This window comes from Plectrocnemia conspersa, unplaced genomic scaffold, assembly GCF_051122295.1.
Source record: "Plectrocnemia conspersa isolate PC_06_02 unplaced genomic scaffold, ASM5112229v1 ptg000010l, whole genome shotgun sequence".
Lineage (NCBI taxonomy): Eukaryota > Metazoa > Arthropoda > Insecta > Trichoptera > Polycentropodidae > Plectrocnemia > Plectrocnemia conspersa.
This window is the reverse complement of record NW_028277174.1, coordinates 12,145,336-12,169,432: the sequence shown is the minus strand read 5'-3', so window position 1 is coordinate 12,169,432 and position 24,097 is coordinate 12,145,336. Positions and strand designations below refer to the sequence as shown.

At 32.3% G+C, this 24,097-nt stretch overlaps 2 protein-coding genes across 4 annotated transcripts in view; both read right to left on the bottom strand.

Moving 5' to 3' along the window:
* Window positions 1-24,097, bottom strand: part of LOC148230635 (uncharacterized) — a 63,440-nt gene that overhangs the window by 5,354 nt on the left and 33,989 nt on the right. For 2 of the 3 annotated variants that reach the window (XR_015810933.1, XM_088194289.1), the window contains exons 1-2: window positions 20,946-21,198; window positions 19,808-19,886 (exon numbers count right to left, since the gene is read on the bottom strand). Coding sequence is in view for 1 of the 3 variants with exons in the window: in XM_088194289.1 (XP_088050415.1) it covers window positions 19,808-19,886; window positions 20,946-21,062 (196 nt within the window). In the remaining 2 variants the exon portion in view is untranslated. Of the gene's footprint in view, window positions 1-19,807; window positions 19,887-20,945; window positions 21,199-24,097 lie in introns of those variants that run through there. The other variant, XR_015810934.1, reaches the window with a different exon arrangement.
* Window positions 7,102-11,311, bottom strand: LOC148230637 (uncharacterized). The gene is made up of 3 exons (XM_088194288.1): window positions 10,892-11,311; window positions 10,672-10,818; window positions 7,102-10,602 (listed from the first exon to the last, which is right to left on the bottom strand). Exons 1-3 carry the CDS (start codon window positions 11,090-11,092, stop codon window positions 10,297-10,299), a joined length of 654 nt encoding a protein of 217 aa, XP_088050414.1. The 5' UTR covers window positions 11,093-11,311; the 3' UTR covers window positions 7,102-10,296.

Genomic DNA, 24,097 nt, shown 5'->3' with positions numbered 1-24,097 from the left:
TATTGGACTGCAAAGGGTTAAACTAGTAACAGAGCAAAAGTTTAATTTTATTTATGAATCACTATAGAAAAATTAATAATGTTAAACCGATATCGTGACGTTTGCCAACAGGAAGCACAGAATGCGTGCCAGAATAGAATGTCAGGGAAAGTCATAGCTTTAATGCGTGTCTCGTGACATAGTAGTATTTTCCCAGGTGGTAGCTGTACGAAAGAGCATTAAGAGCACGAGGTCACGACAAGTTGCATGTCAGCCAGGCACCCGCGCCCGAGGGGCACCAAAGTTTCGCGTGCAAGCGACCCTCCCGCTTTTGACAACACGAATAGTGCAACAATTCGCTATGTTGTTATAGATTGCGTGCAGCGATGCACATGTATATACAAAGGGTGTACACGAAAGATTTTTTTAATAAAAGTATTTTTTATTAATAATGTTAGTAGACGAAGAGAAATCTTGAAGGAGCTCATAAAAAATAAGTATAGAATACTATAAAATTATTAAGATGTTTTTTTTTCCTTATTAAATATATATTGAGGGAGATCTCAATGGTTATTAATTAAAATAAATAGCACTCAATCATGAAAATTAATGACAATAATATTTAAAAATGTATTGAATTTTCCAGCTTTTCTTAATCACACAAAAAAGTCGAGCTGGGTCGTGCATACATACATATATGGTATGAAAAATTCTTTTCCCTTAGGTTTAAATAAAATAAAATAGGAGTTTTAGTAAAAATATTTTAAAATATTGTACTGTGAAATCATATAAAACACGTTTATTGTATTTTTATTGATAAAATAGGACTTTTTTAGGAACGCATCTGTAGCGACCGAGAAAGGTTTCGAAACAATACGTAGCTGAATAATGTTGAAGCAATTAGAGAATATCGGTATAAGTGAAATAGTTTTAAGATGGTTTAATAATTATTTAAAAAAAAAAGTTTCGGTTTTCAAACCCTGAGGGGTGTGACTTCGCAGCCAGTAAGACGCAGGTGGAAACTAGTGAGAATTTTATTAAATTTTATTACATATTATGACAGACTATTTGTTATATGTTATTCTCAGAGCGGTGGTGGCATTGTATTTTATTTATTTTATATTTATATTATGTATTATATGCATTTTCAGTTAAAAAAAATTAGTGTCAAAATTAGCTATACCCTTCATGTTTGCGGTCAATCAATTTAGGCAATATATCGCTTGTTTCCAAATTTGATTCAAATACGCTTCCCAAACATTCCAACCCCTATGATTCTTGGAGGTTCCATCCGGTAATTTAACCAAGTTCATGAATGAAGATAATACTATGCATTATAATTCATGCATTGTATTTTACTATGTTTACGTAAAAGCATAGTTCGCGTGATCGCATCATGATTTTTTCATCCGATGAATAGGAAAGATCGCGTGAATATCCATTGCGGTAAGGTTTAAATTTATGGTTCTAGTATATAACTATAAAACGGTCATCAATTTATATGGCATAGGTACGCGTGTATAGTTAGTTACGCACAAATGGTCTTTGGTTAAAAGATGGCACGCAAGGCGTGCTTGAGTCGCATTTTTTTTACCTAGGTATGGGTATAGTATTGTAGTGTGTATATTTATTGCACCACCATAAAGTGCATAAGCACAATGTGTTCGCAGAAATGAAAAATCATTATGGATGTGACGCGTCGACCTGCGGTCGTCTCGAATGAAAAACGATAGTTTGTGGTTGGTATTGCGTAAGTAGAACGATTCTTGGATCAGTAACGTAATCAAGATGGAGTCATATCATAAATATGTGTATTTTATGGTTAAAAGGAGAATTTAAGATTTTATAAGGATATTTATAAATACACATGGGGGGTAGTGGTGGAAGGATATATTTAAGATCGTATACAAGCGTATGCCATTCATATCCATTTATATTAATATAAAATACTCTATCTATTATGTATTATTTTATAAGTAGATGTAAAGTAATGAATTCACTGAAACATATATGTACATCAAGATTTTGTATACTTTTATTTTAGGTGAACCAAATTGCAGTTCTATGAAAAATCTTCAAAATATATAATCAGTTTATATTCAAATTATAAGTAGTTTAAATATATGTATTTTATGTAGCTACATTATTTTCTCAATATTTATAACATTTACATTGGTTACAAAAAATCGCGAAAGGTCACGTTAATATCGCCATTTGAGATTTGTAACCTTTGCATTGAAAATTTGCGTGGACGTTTTTTATGTGTAAATAAAAATAGTTGCATAGGAACTTATTATTTTGATATATTTATTAGAGTCAAAAGAAAAATTCTGTTTGGAGCCATTTATAAAAAAAATTATGTAGTTGGTGAAACTTAATTGTGTAACAAAAAAATCCCAATCAATTAAAAACCTGCTAAATAAATAGTCGAATAATGACTCACGTGCGAAATGGTTAATAGCGCTAATGTATTCAGGCATGTACAATTTGTTGTTATACAGCTACAAATTACAGGCAGAAAAAATATAAAAAAACATACTATTGATGACATCAGTCGATATGCTTTGCATATATTTTTTAGCTGTAATATTTATTATATTAGCTGATTAAAATTACAGATTGTAAGTATCAATAGAATATGATAAGGTAATATAAATATTCATGAAATCAAACTGAATAACATGAATCGAACAAGATATGCGATTGTAAAAATGATGCAATTTTAATTCAAATAAAAAAGTGATATTAAGTGCTTATGAAAGATCTCTATTTTTACAATGTTTTATCAGTTGGCTTGAGTTTAAATATTTGCTTAATTGCGATTAATACGACTTGATGACAAATAGTAAACATTAAAAAATGTGCAAACTTAGTAATAACATGACTAATATTAATATTTCTACATTTTTATTTAAAATATACTTGAATAAATAATTATTTTTTACACAATTATCAAGGCCACAACTTTTGAAGCCTTCTTCAAATCCTATGTGTACACTTTCAATTTTGGAAGCATTTCATCTGCAAATATAATATTTCGACTAAACAAATACAATTAGCGTGGAACGTGTGGAAAAAGCCGTTCTCGTGTTTGGCATACGAATCCCGTAAAAGTACTTCACGTAATAACGCACGTGATCGGTTTGTTTAAAAAAAAATGTTTTGGAAATTTTCGTACATCAATAATAAAAATAAAACGATAATCAAAAGCCTCACATTACAAGGAATGTATAACTGGTGTAATTGTTTAAGCGGATCAAAGGTAAACATCACACAAAGTTTTGCCTTCTAAAACAGGAATAAATAATTATAGAAAATTAAACAAATATATGTGTATATAAATAATAATTTTATTTTCAATCATTATTTATATAACATACATTCTGTGGTTTAATAATATAAATGAGGAAATATCATTATTTATAATTTGATAATAAAAATAAGAGTCATAGGAATTTGAAGCATTTAAACCAATGGAATATAAATTAATCAACAAGGTTCTGCCATTTTATATTTTAATAATAATAGTTAAAATAAAATTCCGGTTAAATATGCTATTAACGGATACTAAAATACGGGTGGAATAACATTATACATAGATAACCGTTTATCGGTATGGGGGAGAGGTCACCCCAAATAGATATACTAAAAAGAGAAATTGCTATCTGTAATGTTTATGTAACGCCAATCTATAATATTTGGAAAAGAGTTTGTAAATAAAATTAATAATAATTAATATCTATAATATATATCACATGTTTGACCTTCATAAAGGAGAAAAACATTCAAACGATATATTAAATAAATACTTGTGATCTACTTACATCTTGGAAACACTTATCTATAATATTTGTTTCAAATTAATTTGTAATAGTTAATTATTAAATTAAATTATTATTATTAAATGAATCTTTTTATAGACTATTTTTATTGTACTGCATAGAAACATCTTGACAGTATATGAATAAATTACTATATCACCTGCCAAAAAGTATGCCTTATATTTTTAAAAAAAAACATGTGCTTTAATTTAATGTTATACTTTAACTGTTATATACAATAATTTTACACTCATTTTCCAGAAAGATAAATATGATATGTAAAAATAAATGCAGACTTCACTTGTTTTTTTTTTATATTTTTTTAATCTTTTTTTCCTTATTATATACTAAATAATAGATAAAATTTTAGATCATATCGTTTTGACAAAATACTCAAAAATATTTTTTAATGATTATGACAATATAATCAGTTAATCGGTATATTGATATTGATTAACCAAGTTGGCATCTAATGCACTTTACTTCATAAATAATTTATAGAAATTAGTTAATAATAGCATCATTATAAATGTATAAAATTGGTTATTACGCAAGTTAAAAATAATCTAATATATTTCTAGACATTCCTGGCCAAAATTTGAATCAATTATTTACTATTATACTGACCGTTTTACTAAAACAATATTGAGAATTTTGTTAATATAACACTCACCATTTAAATATAAGTATTTTTTTCACAGATTATTTGCATCTAAAAAATGTTTTCCAGCATTTTTTTACATTTAAAAAAAACTATATAAAGACAATGAGAAATCTTATCTTTGTGGCAAAAATTATATTGTGTACTGTACAATAATTTTATTGACTAAAATAAATTCTATTATAATATTTCAATATCATTAAAAATTCTACGCTTGATATATTGTGTCATCTATGTGTTGGAATGTGTAACTTTTTACGGTTACGTAAGACGCGTAGTGATTTGTAAATTTAGGTGGGATTAAATAGTAATTTTGTTGTTTAAATGTTTTATATATTTCATAATATTTTGATATTGTAATAAACAAATACTACATATTATTATACTTTATCGTTAAATGAACTAGTAATTGTAAAAAAATATTTATGAAGTTGACTTATTAAAAATATTAGATTATTTTTTTATATTTATTTTAAGTTCACTTAATTGAAATAATGTGTTAGAGAGTAAGTTTCTTAGAGGTCCAGATTTAATTGTGAACATATTAAAAATATGGATAATCTTATAAAAAAATAATACATGAATGTTATCAGCAAAAAAATATTTATGTAGTTTATCTTAATTATTTTAGATATGTATGTTGAAAAATACGCTTGTGTACATACATATGTATGTGTATTTACTGTACGTAGATATGTATACCCCACGTTTGTTATTCATATCCATGTAATGTATGTAAACAAAGAGCAGGTCGCCGATAAGAGTTGTTATCAACGGGCAACGTCACCGTATACGGTTGCCAGTCGCTGGCCTCGTGCTCTGCAGACATGTTTTTCAGACTGTTAATGACAGCATATCTGTTGTGTTTATTTATAAGTGTATAGATAGCGGACGGGTAATTAAAGTCAATCGAAATGCGTTCCAAAGTTAACGTTTTGTTGATGCTGATTCGTGACGTAACGCAGTCACAGTCCAGACTCGTGGCATGCTAATCAAACGTTGACGTTGCTGTTGTAGCGAGAAGAAACCGAAAGCTAAATCAATATAAAAATACACACGGTGTGTGTAATTGATTAATGAGCAGTCATAATTTTTGTTGCATGTCAACGGACGTGATGGAGCTGAACGCGTGAAAGACAGAAACCCAGGTTGCGCTTTAGAAAATGTCACAAAAATTACTAAATCTCTCTCAAATTTATGTTACTATAAATGTCACAAGACACGAATTATGACATACATGTGGCATCATATTAATGTAATGAGATTATATAATAACCAGTATATTACTTTTCCAAAAATCAACAGAGAGTAAATAAAAGCAGTATAAATTAACTGTATATTTTCTATTATATATACTATTCGAAAATTAATTTTGATGTGGACCACACAGAGCACGCGTTTGTAAAGGACCTTTCTTAAAACTCGCGTAATTACTGTGACCAAAAGTGATTATTTAAAAATAGTGCGATTACACAATGGCTCTCGTTACGACCTGAACTAAAGGATTCCCTCATAAATAACACGCAAGGATTCTCCGGTGCATTGAATGAATATTTATTTGTTATGAAACGGTTACAGAAAACAATATATCACCGGAAGACAATTTCCCGTTAAACATATACAATTCTTCGACCTCGGAGATATCCATCAAGCAAACGTCACTTTCTAAAGGCATATACTTATTTCGTGTTCGAAGAAAGGAAAACAGCGATTGGCTGGATGATCACTGCATGATTGTGATTGGTGAATAAGCTTTGCAGCCCTGGATACTCGAGCCTGAACTCCGATGAGGAGAGGGCAGTCAAAAGCAAGCTCCGACAGACAATCGAAGAGACTAGCATATTCACCCCGTCTAGCAGACGCCCGTCCGCCCGCGGATAACATATTGTCATGAACGCTCACATCCTGAGAAGGACTCCACCGTACGAGCATCGTATCAGAGAGGAATAATTCTCCGCTATACTGTTGCTGCCACGCCACCTACAAGACTTCAGAGGATCGTCCACCGACATCATCCCTCCGCCAGCATCTCCACCACCGTTCATAGTCTGTCGCAATATGTAATATAATCTGTTAAGAATCTCACTAGCTTTCACTTGCGTTTTACTGGCTGTGAAGTCACACCCTTTAGGGTTATCAAACCTTAAAATTTAATTGACAATAAATGATTTATTTTAAAAAAGTATTGATGTATTGTATAAAAATCACGTAGTATATAAATATCTATTACGTGCCCTAGAAAGTCGTGATCGCGTCCCTTATTCTTGACCGTCGCGGCCAGGACGACAGCGCTTGAGAACGCTCCTCTTTCACGAACCAACCAGCTTCTTAACGAGCTTGCCAAGCACAATGATGTTTTTGGGGATAGCTATGAAGAGCTGGAACAATTTATGTGAGGTAGTAGGCCTGCTTTATGTGTGCACCATAACTGTTTATTATATTTATTATTATTATTTTAAATGTATAATGGCCATCATTACGCATTGGGAGAATCTTTCATGGTGTTTATATTTGTAATTGAAAATAAAATAAAGCAAAAAATATGTGTACGTGTCAGAAACGACATTTGATATTTTTCCGGAGGAGGGGGAGGCAAAAAAAGGGCTAGTCAGTGGTCGTTTTTTTAAAAGATTTATAGTATTTTATTATTTTTTCAAATTCAGAGGGGGGATGCCTCCATCTACCCCTATCCCAAAAATAATGTCTCTGTTTAGAATCCACGTCAAAAGCAATAAAATCGTGCCGTCGTCGTCGTAGTGGTAACGCTCAGCTACAATGTGAGAATCGAATAGAGTATATTTAAGCCGAAGAGCGCAAAAATGAATCATCCCTTATTAGAAATCAAAAATTCACGTCAAAAGAAGGTCAAAAAAGGCTGTTCATTAATTATTTGCATTTCATTTAGATTCATGGTATTTCATTAATGACATGCATTTTTTAGGCCAAATTCAAAAGGGTCCCTGTATAGAATCCACCAATCATGGCATCAGAAGTAGAGCTGAAAGTAGCAGTAAAGAGATTAGAAAACCATTTATCCAAGATGCATGGCATGACTCTGGAAATGGAGGATCATAGTCAACGAAAAGAAATTCTTTAAGTTACCTTCGCGCTAAACAGTTTAGCGCGAAGGTAACTTCCTCTTCCTTAATGGTAAAGCGATCCCAACATCAACAAGTGAAAAATATCTAGGAATTCGAATTAACAGAGGTTTGACTTGGAGAACACGCTTTTGCAATATTATTTTAGAGCCAGCTGTTATACAATTATAATCAGCAGCAGCAACTTAAAAAAATACACTACAAAGAAGTTTTTTGATATATCTCATGCTACAGAAAAACAAATGAAATACGTTAACTGAAAACTTATTCAAAATCTTAATAGTAAGGGTACGATTAATTTGCAAAATTGTACATTTTCATCTCTGATTCCTTAAGAAATTTGAAAAATACTCTAAATGTGAAACAAAATTAAATGTTATTTTCTACCATTTTGCGTTTCCCACACCAATCAAAGCCCAACGACAATGACGTAACGCAACCATGACACAATCGAATCGAAACTCGATCGTTGTTTATATTTTGTTCGAAAGCGAACGACCGATTTCCTCAAAAGTTTAGTGAACCGGTTTTTTCCCCTCTTTTGCTTTTCACCGGCTGGCAACACCGACAACAAATTCGTGCGCGTGACGTCAGCTAAACCGTTGCATCACATGCAATAATTGCCACAACAATAAACGGCGGGTTTGACCTCAAAAACGGTCATGGCGGCCATGACGTCACGGACTTTCTACTACTTCCATCATGGCGGCCGGAATAACGAATTGAGAAAGGCGCGATGCAAGCGCACGAGCGCAACGACGTTATTTAATCATGAAACATTTTCATTATCATACGACGTATATGGGTTAAGTTGTTGACGTGGTATTTAACACTGCAACAATTTTGCACTTTTTTGTTACAATCCTAAATTAACTCAATTTATATGCAAATTTATACGTGTACATATGTCGAGGTTAAACGCACCACTGTGATAGTGTCATGTTGTTAAAATGCAATTTAATAACATCTGGCGTGTTTCACAGTATTTTAAAAATGCTTTTTTAGCATTTGACTGTAAATCATTTATTTATTGCTGCATATTTATTATAATATGTAATGATATCATATATAGGTTGTTATGTGGGGGGGGCATTTTTATATAGGATTACGTACTATACGGTCCGTCAAGACGCTGATAATATCGATTACTGTCACTCGTATAGCAAAATAACAATTATTGTGGTATCGCATTTTAAATGTCTTACTTCTACAAAGCTTATTCGAGACTAATTAAAAGCAATTTTAAAGTCAAATAAAGATTTTTTGACAGAGTATATGATGGATTATTACATTTACATTGATTGACATTTTCGTCAATCACGTTTAAATAAATAAGATAAAAAAGGGAAATACAATGAATGACTTTTTTATCCTGAAAAATCGGATGGTTTTATGAACCATCTTTCCTGGTCTTAACATTCAACGATCGTTGTTTTTTGCAAAAGAGCAGTTTTTCACAAAAAGCATTAGATTGTGACGTGCGTCGTCGTCAAAGCACATAATGGTGATGACGTAGACGCAATTTATTATTATTTGCGAAACTCCGTGACGAAGATGGCAAATTTTTTGGGTCAAGCGTTCTCCGAGAACTACTTGGACGATCGCTGGCTGCATATAAATGACGGAAATCGTGCCACAAACATGTAAATTCAATTCTGAATTTGCGATTGAAAATTCTGAACGGGTCACATTGGAGCGATCTCTTTCAAGTACCTAAGTTTAAGTATAAATTTAAAAGTATTTGAAGTATAGACATTAAGAGTGGTAACAAATATTATTGCTATGTAAGTCGGAAACTTTGAATCAAGAAAATTATAACTCAATACCTGGCATTCCACTTTTTTGACAAGGTTGTATGGAATTCCAAATTATTTCTGTAACGGAGCCGACACGGTTTTATTGCTTTTGACGTGAATTTTTGACTTCTGAGAAGTGTTAATTGTTTTTGCGCCCTCCTATTGACCAAAATTCGATTTGAATACACGTTAATCGATACTCTCATACCGTAAGTCCGTAGTAATATCGGTAAAGATAGCCATCATATTTTTAAAACATAGTGTAATATCCAAATGCAGACAAACTATAGAGCAATATGCGAGATGCGACGTCTGTCTGCATTTATTATTTTCCCCTGAGAGTTGAGATCGCTTTGTTTGTATTTTGGACTTGGCCTAATGAAAGTTCGAAAACTATAATTAGTTTTAGAACTATCATCAGGTTAGATCTGGGTTAGAATAGCAAATGGATGCTTCGCAACTGTCAAATTGAGTTTCGTAAACATTTTAGAGCAGCATATTAGCGCCTATCAGATAAATTATATTTTAGCTAGTAGAACTATACCAGTGAAAATATAACTTTATCAAAAAATACACATTAACATTTATATATCGCATGTAAATATATAATATAATTGAATATATTACTACATATTGAAATCATATAATTTTACTAGCACCGGTCAGATAAACTATATTTTCACTAATAAAAATATATATCTACTAGTGAAAATGTATTCCGATATGATTTTACAGAAATGTCATATTTTAATAAATATTTTCAGGATAGATTTGAGATTGTTTCTTTAGATTTTATTTTAGGAATAACCTGAGAATTTATTTTTCAATAAAATACATTGTATTATTTCATTACGGAGATTTTTGCCAGTTGATAATAAAAACAGGATTTTTAAAAAATAATATATGTATTCCTAAAATTAACTTACTATAATACAAGTATATTAATCAGAAAAATCATTATCATAATCTGCGATTCGAACGATCGCTTTACGTATTTCACTCTTCAATTTTCTCCTATTTTTGTCCGATTTTAAAGATCGCAACTCCAGAGCAACGTATCTACCAAAAATATCATAATCTTCAAGGTTTGATTTTGATACTTTTATGGAATCTTCGTCGTCATTAGACGCATTGTTATCATCGTCGAGTTTTCGTTTTAAGTTCTCTTTCGGTGTTTCTAGCGAATGTGTATTAATAATTTTAATATCGAGTTGATCGTCTTCATATTCAGTTGGTTCTTCTTTCACCTGATAAAAATGTCTTAATTTATTTTCAGGTTTACATATACTTTATATATTTAGTTAATATTCACTTACTACAGGATTCAATGTAATCATCTCTGCATAATCCGGATAGATGACAGGTATTAAAAATTGCAATGAATCGAAGTAAGTCCATGAACTCGTATTATCGAATGTTCCATCGTTGCTTCTCATTTTAATTTTAGTTACTTCTTGTGCCACCTAAAAATAGAATCACATTCTTTGCATGCATGACAGAGTTTAGTTTATTTTATGTAATCGTCACAAATCAAACCTGATTTCTTAAATTGTGCAATTTCCTCTTTATCTCCGAGACTTTGCAGCAAAATTTGACCGACAGTTTTTCAAATGCGTCCTGCCTTTGCTTCCGAACTGTAGTTCTTTTGCTGTATTTTTTATCCCACATTATCGGTTGTTTTTCAAAAATTGCAATTAAATCTATAGTTTCTTCTTTTGTCCACTTTTTTTCTGACATTTTGATTCTTGAGATTATGTTGAGAGAGATAATAAGATAAACCCAAAACACACGACGCTCGCATCAAGCGCTCTCCAAAGTGTGAAACACCAACACTACTCTCGAGAGTTTCGTATACGCCTCTTGCGCAATAAGAGTGCGCAGAACGCAAAAGTAACGGACAGTTGAAGTCATAGCGATAGTGGCTTGTGGCGACACTAGCGGCGATAGCCCGAACCACTGACGTAATGTGAAGTGGGTGCATTAGAAATTAGATAACATGGGATATACATATATGCGCACTGGATCAGGGGTTGTCAATATGTGCTTATTTGTATTTATCGTAACATGCGTGTTAACAATAAATTATTAGCGAGTATCTTCGAAACATTTCCGAAATACTATCCTGAAAATATTTTTTAAAATACGTCATTTCTGTAAAACCATATCGAAATACATTTTCACTTGTAGATTATATTTTTACCATTGAAAATATAATTTATCTGACAGGTGCTAGTAAAATTATATAATTTCAACTTTTCCATATGTACATATGTATGTATATATATACATTTATATTATTTATTTACATGTGTCATGTTATTGTGTATTTTTTGGTAAAGTTATATTTTTACTACGCAAAATACTAATGAACTTTTACTAGCGAAAAGATAACCGAGCGTTTCTACTGCGACAGCGACGGCACGATTTTATTGCTTTTGACGTGTATTTTTGACTTCTGAAAAGGGAAAATTATTTTTTTACGCTCTCCTATTGATCAAAATTAAAGAAAAATACAGGAACGTAAATTGTGACGAAATACAGCGAAGAATGTTTTCAGTCAACTGTGAGAAATTCAGAGAGCCTAATGTTATGGGGGTGCGACTTATATTCCGGAATGGAATGTATTCACTTCATCGACGGACAGAGAAGACCAATAACTAATGGTTTTTAGTTTTTATGTCATAGTCAGTAATACTTTTTAATTCATTTTATCAATGCAATTTACTTCAGATAAGAGTAGAAATGAAATAAAATAATTAGAATATAAGGAAAAAAGTTCTTATCTAATCAAATTCATAAGCCGCTAATGAGCAGCAATAATTGCAGATCTACATACACTGACTCAATAAAAATTGTATTATTTTGCAAATACAAAAAAAATATCATCTGGATCATTTCGATCTGCTCTCAGGAAAATATTGGTGAAATGCCTACGCGTACTAGTGTACACAAAGAACCAATTCTGGTGGGCAATAAAACTGAAACGACTTTCAGAGCGTCACGCACCAAAGGAAGGTCGAAATTAGCGTGTGACGTGACGATCGTTTCGCATTCGATATGCGATTCGCTTTAATGGATTCAGGTCTTATCGTCGCCAGGATTTTCAGGTCATTTCAGGAGTACATGCCTAGATAAAACGAGAACGAGAGCGCTTAGAATTAGAACCACTATACAAAGATGCTGCTGAAACTTGAATCTGTATGAATTTCATATAAAATTATGCATCGATTGCTTGTTTTTTTATCGTGTATATTTTTAGTCAGATTTCAATAGAATTGTTACAAATTTTTTATAAGTCGATTTTTATCATGTATACTACTAGTGTCCAATACTATACACTTTGCCGTTTAATAAAATCGTTGTTCATGTGAACAGTAATAACATATTGAAATTAGCATAACTACAAATATCAATTACATAATCTACGTGGCGAAAGATGATATGAAATATAATTTTAGCGTAATATTGTATGTACCTATATAAGTATCTATGTACTAGGATTCTTAAGTATTGAAAAAAAAAATGGATAAAGTATTCGAATATATTTGTAATTTTTTTTTTGCTTTTACCAATATTAATTTATTTAACTAATTAGTTCAATTACCTGTAAAATATTATTTAATTAAAAAATATAATAGCAAAAAATCAATTATTAGCTGTAAGATATTATTTAATTAAAAAAAATTATCGATTAATAATAATTATTTAAATTTAGCGTTAATTGCGGTTTTCGAGATATAAAGGGCGGGCCTTTCCAACATTTTGATTCGTTCAATTTCGGTCATAGTAGATACCGCTGATAATTCACAAATGATTTTCGATTGCGTAAATCTATTTACAAATGATTTTCGAATGCGTAAAAGCATTTCTTGTTGTTGAGAAAAAGAGTGTCATTGTCTGTATATCGAATCAAAATAAGGACGCATACAGGACCGTAGATTTTGGAGCGATCCTAGTCACTCGGGTATATTGTGAGAAAAAACGACGTGTGGCTCAAGTATACAGATTATTTCATTCTAAGATTTTTTCAAATTTCATGCGAAATAGTATAAACGAATATTTTACAAATATCGATAAATTATTCGAATATTTATATAGTTGAAAACCTATAGTCGAATATTTATATTGTTAAGTCTATTAGCACATCCGTCTCAAGAAGTTAATCACTCGTAAGCACCCATACGTACCAGAAAATACTACTCTTTGTATGGAAAGAATGCGTTCTGTCATGCTCAAAATATTATTGTTATTCTATTGCCTAGTTAACGATCGCTGTAGTGACAATCTGGGCCGTTTTACTTTTAAAACATAAACACAGTTTGTGGGTGAGAAGAGATGCAATTGACCCGCAAGCATCCTCATCTATATTCGCCAGAGCAGTATAAAACATGTGACACTTGGTTACATGAGGGCGGATGCACTAGGAGAAAAGCTTTGGAGTCACAGCATGAAAAACATCAGCGGACCGAACCATTCAGGATTATCATATAAACAGATTGTGACACTGCAGCAAAGACTCTTCGACTTTCAAGTCCTGACATTTCAACTTCACCACCTGATAGCGGCATTTACGTTTCCACATACATGTGGTAATTTAATTATGTTTATAAAATAAACTGTTATCGGCTTTTCTGGCGTCTATTTTGACTGCTTAGACACATCCCTTCGACCTCGAAACCAGATAATTGTATAGATAAGGGTTGATTTTTAAGAACGATTGAGTTGACCTCTGTACAAATTTAAAACGTTTGATGCTATTTTCTCTATTAGCTATATCAGATATATAGTAAATGTAGGCAATATTTAAAATATTACCAACTAAAAATTATATTAATAAAATAGCACGGAAAATAATAAAATTAGACTGCATAACCTTTATAAATCTTTACAAAATAAATTCTTAAGTGATTTATATTTGAAGTGAAAATATTTCTTCTGTGACTTATTACGAATAACATGAGATAATGACAGAAATAATATAAGTTCTGAAAGAAATTGAACAAGCTTAAGTATGCAATATATTCGATGACTATAATCATCTTACCACGTTACCAGTAGCTACTAAAGAGGCAATAAAAACTGATTGAAAGATCATCTAAAGAACATGAGCAAAATTCGTTACGAGTTTTAGAGCCAATCGAAACGTCATCTGTTGAATTCCCTATAGCCTTCTTATCCAGATTCCAGGACCAATCCTCAATTTTTTCAAAAATATGCACGCATTTGTATAAATATGTAGTAATTTAAGAACTGAAAATTCGATGGATTTTTATTTGCGTTTCGAATTTATAGTACGATCGTTTAACGAAATTCAAGTTTACCACAAAGGTTGGGTAAAGTCTTTCGTCATGAAACGGTGTCCTTCACGGTCGGATAATTTGCTCCGATTAATGACGAGGTAACGACCGTTCCGCATTATGTGCGATTGTGAGATACGGAAACCAGTTGTTCGCCACGGGATGAGTAAAAGAATGCATTTAACAGTTACCGTTTCGTTCGCTCGCTTACCTTAATGAAAGTAACTGGTTTTTAGAATCGCGGCCAACGTGTGTAATTATGTTAGTGAACGTAAATAGGAACTCGGCTTATTCATTAAACGTCAGCTGTTTTTTGCTACTACTTCTCCTCTTCTTTATTTATTTTCATTTCCAGCACCTGTTCCGTACGTTTATTGTAAGTATGTAGTACGAATGTTTGCTTTTTCTAAAGCGTGTTGTGAGTTCCTTCTGTAACCAGTTATAGAGTGTATTTGGAACACGTCATTATATTTGAAAAGGATTAAAAGTTGTAGGAACTGAGGATTGCAAAAAAAAAATATTAAGTCAGTAACATGTTTTTTGTTTGGCGAAGTATTGGGAGAGACGGAGAAATATTGTCAGACGCATTGGGGATATTGTTATATAAGTAGAATATGGATTTATACATTTTTACGGACGTTGAACCCTGCAGTGTTTTCTCGTTTCTTCACATTTCTTATTAATATAACGTTATCAATAGCTCTTTTGTTCTATGGTGCATTATCATACTATATGTACGTACTATATGTATGTTCCGTACTATATGGTCCGTCAGGACGCTGATAATATCGACCTTCACCTGAGTAGCAGCTATCTAGTAGCGATAGAAATTATTTAATGTCGTGTAAATCAATAAATCTAGAAGCTGGAGTTATCTAGAATTTAATTGGAAGACCTCAAAACCTCAACGAAACCTTCGGCGATAAATTTAATCCTGAATTTTATCGCGTTTTCTATCTATCCTATCCTGGCTTGCGGGTCGTGGTTTAATAATATATGCCTTAGAGACCAAATTAAAACTGAAATTGATTTAATATAAAAGGCAATGTTCGTATGTATGTGCTCAATAGACTCGAAAACTACTAAACCGATTTCACTGAAAATTTCACAGTTTGTTCTTATTAGTACCAGAAGTGTTTAGAGAGTAGCTTGACTGAAATCCGATAGGTAGCGCTATTGATTTTGTATTGATGTCGGGCTCAAACGCGCTCGCGATAATTTTGACGTCATATTGCTATAATATATATGCCACATTTTTTTTTGTTATTTAATTAGGTCAAACTCGTAAAAAAAGTTTTAGATATCGCTGCCGTTCTATTTATTATTTAAATGTATTTCAAATTCCTGGTATAATAACATCATACACTTTCGTCGTCAGATAGGATAAACCCATATAAAATATGTATGAATTCAGTGTAATAAATTGAATAAAACACAAAACAATTTAGCCAGTCGGGCGAAGCTAAGCTCTGATTTCAAAAATATATTTCATTAAATAATAGATTTTTTGATATTCAATTGTTAAATATTTATTATGATAATTGTTTTATTATTATTGTTGCATAGCAATGCCACCAAAACGATAACATATTGATCGTCACGCAAATTGAGCCAAGAAAGAAGAAATGAAACAGAAGCAGAAACAGCACAACGAAAAGAACGAAATAGATTACATAATTCACGGTCACGTGCTACTGAATCATCACAATAACACGAAGCACGAAATGAAGCAAATCGAGTAAGAATTAGATGATTAAGACAAAATGTATCATATACTGATTTATTGCATTTCATTTCATTGAAAAAAAAATATTCCACACAATTTAATTCATGTAATTTTAATTGAATAAATTAATAGATATCGATTTCAACTGCATTTATTAAATTAATATACATTATACTCAAATTTTGCAATAGCTAACCACTGCCGGGTCCACTTAAAAGTTTTTTTTTCAACAGTTATAGGCTTATCTTATTGGCCCCTGTTCTTTCTTGCCTTTATCAGTTATTATCTAATAAAGAAAAAAAAAACATACTTTTATGGGCAAATAATAAATCAAAAATTGAAATATAAGTTAACGATAATTTTTTTTAAGTTAAGCAATATGTCAAGTCAAATTAAAAAATTGTTTGTGTCTTAAAATATTCGTAAGACAAGTCGAGGTTCCACTGAATATTGCATCTCCAGTCCCACATTAAAATTTTATGTTTATATGGATCAAAATCAACACCCGACGCGTTTAAATAACAAATATTTATATAAGCATTACTCGTAATGCAATTGATCTCAAACAAATTCCGACATGTGTGGCTGAGCCCTTTTGTCGGCGATTGTGTGCCGTTGAATACAACAACGACCATTAAATCCGAATGGATTCCTTTTCACTCTGGCAAACGTGCAATTAAATCGACTCGCATTCGAAACACGTCTTGTTTGTTTATTCGCGCGATTTTTTACGAGTGCAGTCTGGTTTTCAAGGCGCTCTCAGATAACCGTGGGATAATAAGAGTCCTCGGCCGTCGCAGGAACGAGTTAAAGTTTTAACTTTTCCTTTCTAGAAGGTGAATCGCTAGCAGACGGGAAAAATCACGCTGCGTGAGCACAATTTTCCGCGGTGAGCAAGTGTGCCGTACGAGGTCGAAGGAGCTTCTACGTATACGCGAAATAAGATCAAGAGCGAACACAAATTATTTAAATATAGCGTCTTGAAATATATTAAAAATTTCTCTACACTGTGGTGATTCTATCCTCAAAGTGTAGTGACTGGTTTGATCCGTTGTAAAAATTGCTTATACATATAGGTACTCCTCACTCAAGGAACAGCTCTCCAGAGCGGAGATGCACTGAATTGTCATAAACCGAGTACGTTTAACAATTAAACAAAGCGTAAACGTCAAATTCCTTTAATAATTCCGGTTGATTTGGTCAGAAGTTCCACTCGGAAATCCCTTTTTCAGCTTAAGTTTCAGAATCCACTTTCTCAGTCAATTCTAATTCCCGCAGTCGGTCACTATTCACTACACAAAGCGTGTGTACTTTATTTGTATAGGATATGTATATTATGTTTTTCTCTATTTTATAAACGTTTCTAAATATGGTCATGGAAAGCATAATAGTATATTTTCAAACATAATCAATATTTCAATAGGTCGAATTATAAATCTTAGCTTCAAATAAATAATTCAAAGCTTTGATGAATAACATAGCAATAATGTAAAGTGACCAAATTTTGAAAATATCAAAGGACACTACAAATAAAAAAGCTATCTCGGAAATTTTTATTCAAGGAAGACAAAGTACTACAAATTACTATAGGACATAAAAAAGCGTCGTCACAGAAATTTTTGTTTGAGGAGAAAAAAATTCTGCAGGAGCTAAACAAAGGGTTTTATGGAATTTTTTGTTCAAGGAGAACAACATTTTTGAGGAGGACGTCTGGTCGTCTTACATTAGAATACTTTTGATCATATGACTTTAGTCGCAGGCCACTGAAAAAATAATTGTGCACGGTTCGCAGAGCAAGTATTTGGGAAGTGTCGGTTCGCTGCGGCACCAGAGCATGAAGTGGAACTGTGTCATGCGTGTTGCGTTCAAAACTTGGTGCCGCATTCGTGAACGGTATACTCCTGCATGCAATATAATCAAATTGTGGTAGTGGTGTTATAAACAAAGAAAATGCATTTATCACTAATAGGATAGTTTTTTTATGTTACATTGAAGACCATTATCATATGGTGGACAGGATTTATGCCCAAGGTAGAAATAAACTATTCTTTAGCTAAGTTGACCGATGGCACTATATACATCATTTATATTAATGATGAGCAATTCTTCTCTAAAGATATCCCATTGATTGTGTGGCTGAATTTCTTTTTCTGATCAATCTATGGTAAATCGGTAGCATTATAGCGTTTTGTCATCTATACCGGCGATAATGTAGAAAGGTGACGCATGATTGCAGTGTTATATTATTTAATATGATTGAGACGCAATTATTGACGCTGTGATTTACTAATTTGTTAATCGTAGGAATCGATTTATGTGAACATTTATTTATAGTGAAGTGTTTGTATCATCCGTGTGAACGATGTAATCTTGATACTTGATACCAGGACAATAAGGTACTGTTGCCCCGTGAAATCCATTAAAGATCGTCACAAAGGAAATGCGTCACATGTTAAATATATATAAAGGAAGGAAATAAAGTGACAGACACTAAAGTCAGAGCCAATACAACGTTTACTCATTTACAAGCCTTTCGTCCAATCTATTTCTGATGCAATATATGCCAATTTACAATTTAAAAAAGTACTCAACTCTGTCTTAATGCGACAATAGCAGTTAAAAACATCTGTAATGCAATGGGCAGGAATGCCATTAAATTTATAAGATGTTCTAAAAATTGAATATCTCCTTAGGGGTTGTTAGTAAGGATATTAGGGCTGCCATCAAATTAGTTCCGAGAATAACGATGCAGAAGCTAGCACAAAATCTTAACGTGTCACCTACATCTGTTCACAGACATTTAAAAAGTCAGGAAAGGTGTTACTTTGCAGAATAGTATTTCATAAATTGTATGAGGAAAACCTTGTGCAGTGAATCTCAATATGCCAATAATTAATGATTCTATAATGAAAAGATTTATTTTTGAGTGGAATAGTTACTGAAGATGAGAGGTGGTTCCTTTACAACACGCGACATATAAAGCAGTGGTTTGATGTCAATCAACCCCCAATTCCAACACAAAGAATAGGATTACATCCCAATTAGATAATGTTATGCATTTGCTGCGATATGAAAGAGTTATTGAATTATAAGCAAACAATTACGACAGTGTGCTCAGCTAATTCATTTAAAAGCGATTCAAACAATAAAAAAACATTTCCTTATAAATTAAATAAGGGTAATTTTACACCAAGACAGCGCTCACCCTCATGTATCCAAGAAAACGTTAGAAAAAATTAATGTATTACAGAACTAAGGAAATTGCACTATTCCAGTAATCAGTACTGAAACTTTTTAATTATTAGTGTAGAACTAAAATATTTTCATGGCAATGGATAAACACGTTATTTGAGTTATTAAATATAGAAAAAATATATTATTGGTCGTATATGTTTTAATGTATAATAAAAAATAAATATAAATGTTTACCTTTTCCTTGAAAATCATACGCTAAGCCAGATGTTCTCAAAGTGGGCGATGGGCAATGGAGGAGCAAAGTAGTCAAAATCTAAAAAAAAAACTTTTGTGAATTTTTTTATATACGTTATTTTTTTGCATAAAATTTATTGAATTTTGGTAGAAAGCTGTCATTGTAATCATTTATTTTGTGAACTAGTGGGCTTACTTACATAAATAATATATGGCTACAAAAAATGATAAAGCACTAATTGTTAGCTGACCAGTTGTCAGATTTTAATTGATTATAGATTTTTTTTGATACGTTGTCCAAAAATCGTGGCACTTAATTTTTAGTTCTCACGTACTTATGCACTCGTTTTATCTTTTATCTCTACAAAGTTATCTCTGTTATTATTTATTATGTTTTATGACTTATTTTTTAAATTAGATAATCATCGCTTCTATAAAGTTCAGTATTCTAAAACATAACTCTTATATTTACGACTATTTAAGCTGCTTTATCGCACTTTTGCTTTATTTATTTTAGCTGTGAACTTTCTAAATTTAAACGAATTTTATTATCCACGTAGCGTGATACATTTAATTACTAAAAAAACTATTAGTTTATTAAGAATATTTTTATATATATTCGTATAGTAATATTTTCAATAGTATATGTATAAGATAGTATTGATTAAATCCTTGCATATTTTAGCTCTAGAGCTTTTTTTAAGACAATATAAGGGGACTGAGTGTAAACATATTATAAGGTAGTACTTTTTCTTGTTTTAAAGATTCATTGTGCTGAGTTTCAACTCGGTATTACATACATAGTAAAATCAAATAAGTTTTCTTGTATGATTTTTTATTTACCCTGAAGTTATTGCTTTCTTATAATAACATATGCAAGACGAGAGGCAATAAAATTACGATAGATAGTTATCTTGTCACGGAAAATCCATAATAATCATATGAACTCACGATCTATAAGTATTACCTATCAATACACGCATTACATAATATCTGTTTTAAGTATAAAAGCACAAATTAATACTTAATTAAATAAAACACACTTAAATGCCTGAATTATTGACAGTGAACTTCGCTTTGTTATTTTTAATTAGTTTCTCTTTTTCTCTTATTCCACAATAAATTATTGTCTTCAAACCTTGGTGCGTTCACGGGCGACCCTCTCGCACAAAGACATTCGTAGTTTCGAAACAAAGACATCGGCTGCAACCGTCTGGTGGGAACCGAACCGAAGAACGGGCATCCACCAAAGCATGGTGCCACGTTTGGGCGGCCATGGGAACCGGAGCGAACCGAAAAGCGACGAGAAGTAACAACGCTCAGGAAAGACGCCTATCTTGTATCAAACATACTCGATTCAGTTGCACGCATGGCTACAGGCCCAAAACAAAGGCTCCTTTGTTGTACTTCTTGTGTCTCCCCTCGACCGACGCGAGGAAATTGTCTTCCATGTGAACCATGACACGTCCCTTTTCTTAATTTCGAGGAAATCGCTCCGGATGAAGATTCTATTCTGCAATGATGTGTCACTCCCAAATTTCGAAAAGCTTTTTCTTGGACGATTTATCTTCTTCTCTTATAAGTCTGGCGTCTTGTACACCCCAGGCACGGATGGTACATAAATTAATTAATGTCACGGTTATATATCAATTAACGTTTATGAACATTTACGACTTTTGCGCGCCTCTCGGTTAATTAAAATTGCTCGCCTCTTAAACCTAACTATTCTCAATCTTTTCACAAGTTATAAAATCAAATTATTTTTTCATTTAGAAAGCTGAGTATGCACATAAGGAAAAGTATCATGTAGTATCAAAAATGTCAAAATGTTATAAGACAACAGAATGGAAGATGGCGCAGGTTATCCTTATTTCAAAACCAGGAAAGAATTCAAGAGACGTGAAATCTTACAGGCCTATGATTATTTTGTCTATTTTATCAAAAATGATTGAGAAAATACTGCTACCAAGAAAAAATCTAAAACTACAGAAACGAGAGATAATTCCAAGCAACCAATTCAGTTTTCTGCAAGGGCATGGCACAATTGAATAAATACACTCGAGTGGTAAACGAGATTAATAAAAATCTACAAGTTCAGCTGCTTTCCTGGATATAAGTCAAGCTTTCGACAAAGTGTAGCATATAAAACACCTGTATATAAAATTATCAAGTAAAATATCAAGATGAAAAATTCCTCGTCTGTTCAATAAAATCTGGAGTAGCTCAGACACTGTACTAGGGCCAGTACTGTACTTAATACATACAGCAGTCTTGCCGACTAATTGAGCAACCTTTTCTGACGACACTGTCTACTTATCTCCAAGAAAATCTCAACAAAATACAAGAATGGCTGCGTATTTGGAGAATAAAGGCAAATGAGTCTGTCCATGTTACGTTTATGTTACGTAAGAAAACATGTCCTCCTGTCCGATTAAATAACGCAATAATTCCACAATTGGATGGTGCAAAATATTTGGGGATGAACTTAGACAGAAGATTTAACTGTAAAGCCATTTATTTTAAATTCTATCCAACGTTTTTATCACATTTTCCCATTCTCACGTGATAACTTACAAAGCTCAAATTACACAGGCATACAAGAAGCATTTTAATATTAATGACTTCACGGCACTTCCATTTTTTCTTATAAATAGATTCAAGACGCACTAATGGGCCTTTATTACAACAAAAAAGATGTTTATCTCCGCATGCATAATTTCGAAGAGGTCCTTCTCCACGCACCGCCTGCATCTCCGGCCAACGATTCCAAGGCCCTGGAAGGTCCACTGATTTCGCGGTGACCACATAATCGCCTACTGGTGGAACTAATTTCAATTAATCACTCTTCCACGTATAATTCCATGGAATTATCCACTTACCGTGAGACGGTTTCCACGCATGCTCATTTATTTATTATTAATTTAAATTATTAAACTTAATGATACCCCATCGGCATTCTAGCAATTTCTCAGTGTTTTATTTTATTATATCATATAGCAACAATGTATCGAGTCGCTTTCGCTCTTCTTTACAAACCAGCATAATTAAGCGAAATTAACTCGACTGCCTTGGCAGTCGTTTTTAAATAAATTACTACTCAGATTTGCATCTGAGGAGTTGTAGCGTGTCTGGTTAAAAAACATTTGAAGATGGCCATCGGCCTGTAAAATATTATAGTATAATGATGTGCTCATAAAATGATACTCTTGCTGACGTGATATAATAAATTATAAAATTTGGCATTACGTGGTTATTCAGATTAATAGGATTGTGTGGAATTCGGATTATGAAAACACCAGAACATTAAATATACAGTTTTTTATCGAAAAAGATTACACTTACGAAATAGTTGATTGGATACTTACAAGTAAGTATTAACCATCAAACTAATAATAATTATAAATTATTATGTGTAATATAATATATAGCCAAAAGATGTTACTGCAGCTGGGACTGTTTTTTTAATACCTAATAGCGCATTTTTAAGTAAAAATTTGAGTGCAGCTGCTGGGGTTTGAACCTGCAACCTCAGAGTTAATAGTCTGAGATGTTACGGACTACGCTATTCCGTCTTTATAAATACAAATAAATGTATTAACAGGTAGGTGGAATATGTTACATGACGGCGTTACTGAATCTACAGCTGTTCAAAAAATGTTTCTACCGTGATCGAGACGCAGTCTGTTTCCACCCCCCAAATTGTCACATCGAGAGTTAAAAGCGTAAAGGCAGCTCACCTATCTCAATTATATGGATAAACGCGTTCTGTACTATACGTTAGCTCGTAGCGTTCACGAATATGTATGCGAAAAAGATTGCAAAGCAAAGTACTCCTTTATGTTGGAGAGGATTCAAAAACGTTTCAAATATATTTGATAGGTAAGGAACGGATCGTATCCATATTTGTATATTGTACATTTTTTAGGAGCGTTGATATACAATTTAATGTCAACACTCTAAAAACATAATACATTTAAATAAATTAAGTTAATTTATATATGTGGTGAAAATCTTATATTACAGGTGAGCTACATGAATCATACACATTACCATAAAGCTGTTTATGGGTTATTATTGAAAACGCCGTATTTCTAAGAATTATTATCGCATATGCATATTGCGTTGAATTTCAATTATAAATGGTATTTTTCAACGCCTGAAGCACACGTTTATTCCCATTTATAATTTAATACTTATTATGTAATGTGCGATATTACCTCGTATGACCCATATACGTCCGTATATTGCGAACGGATTATAAAGTGGTAATAACAACCGAACCGTACAATT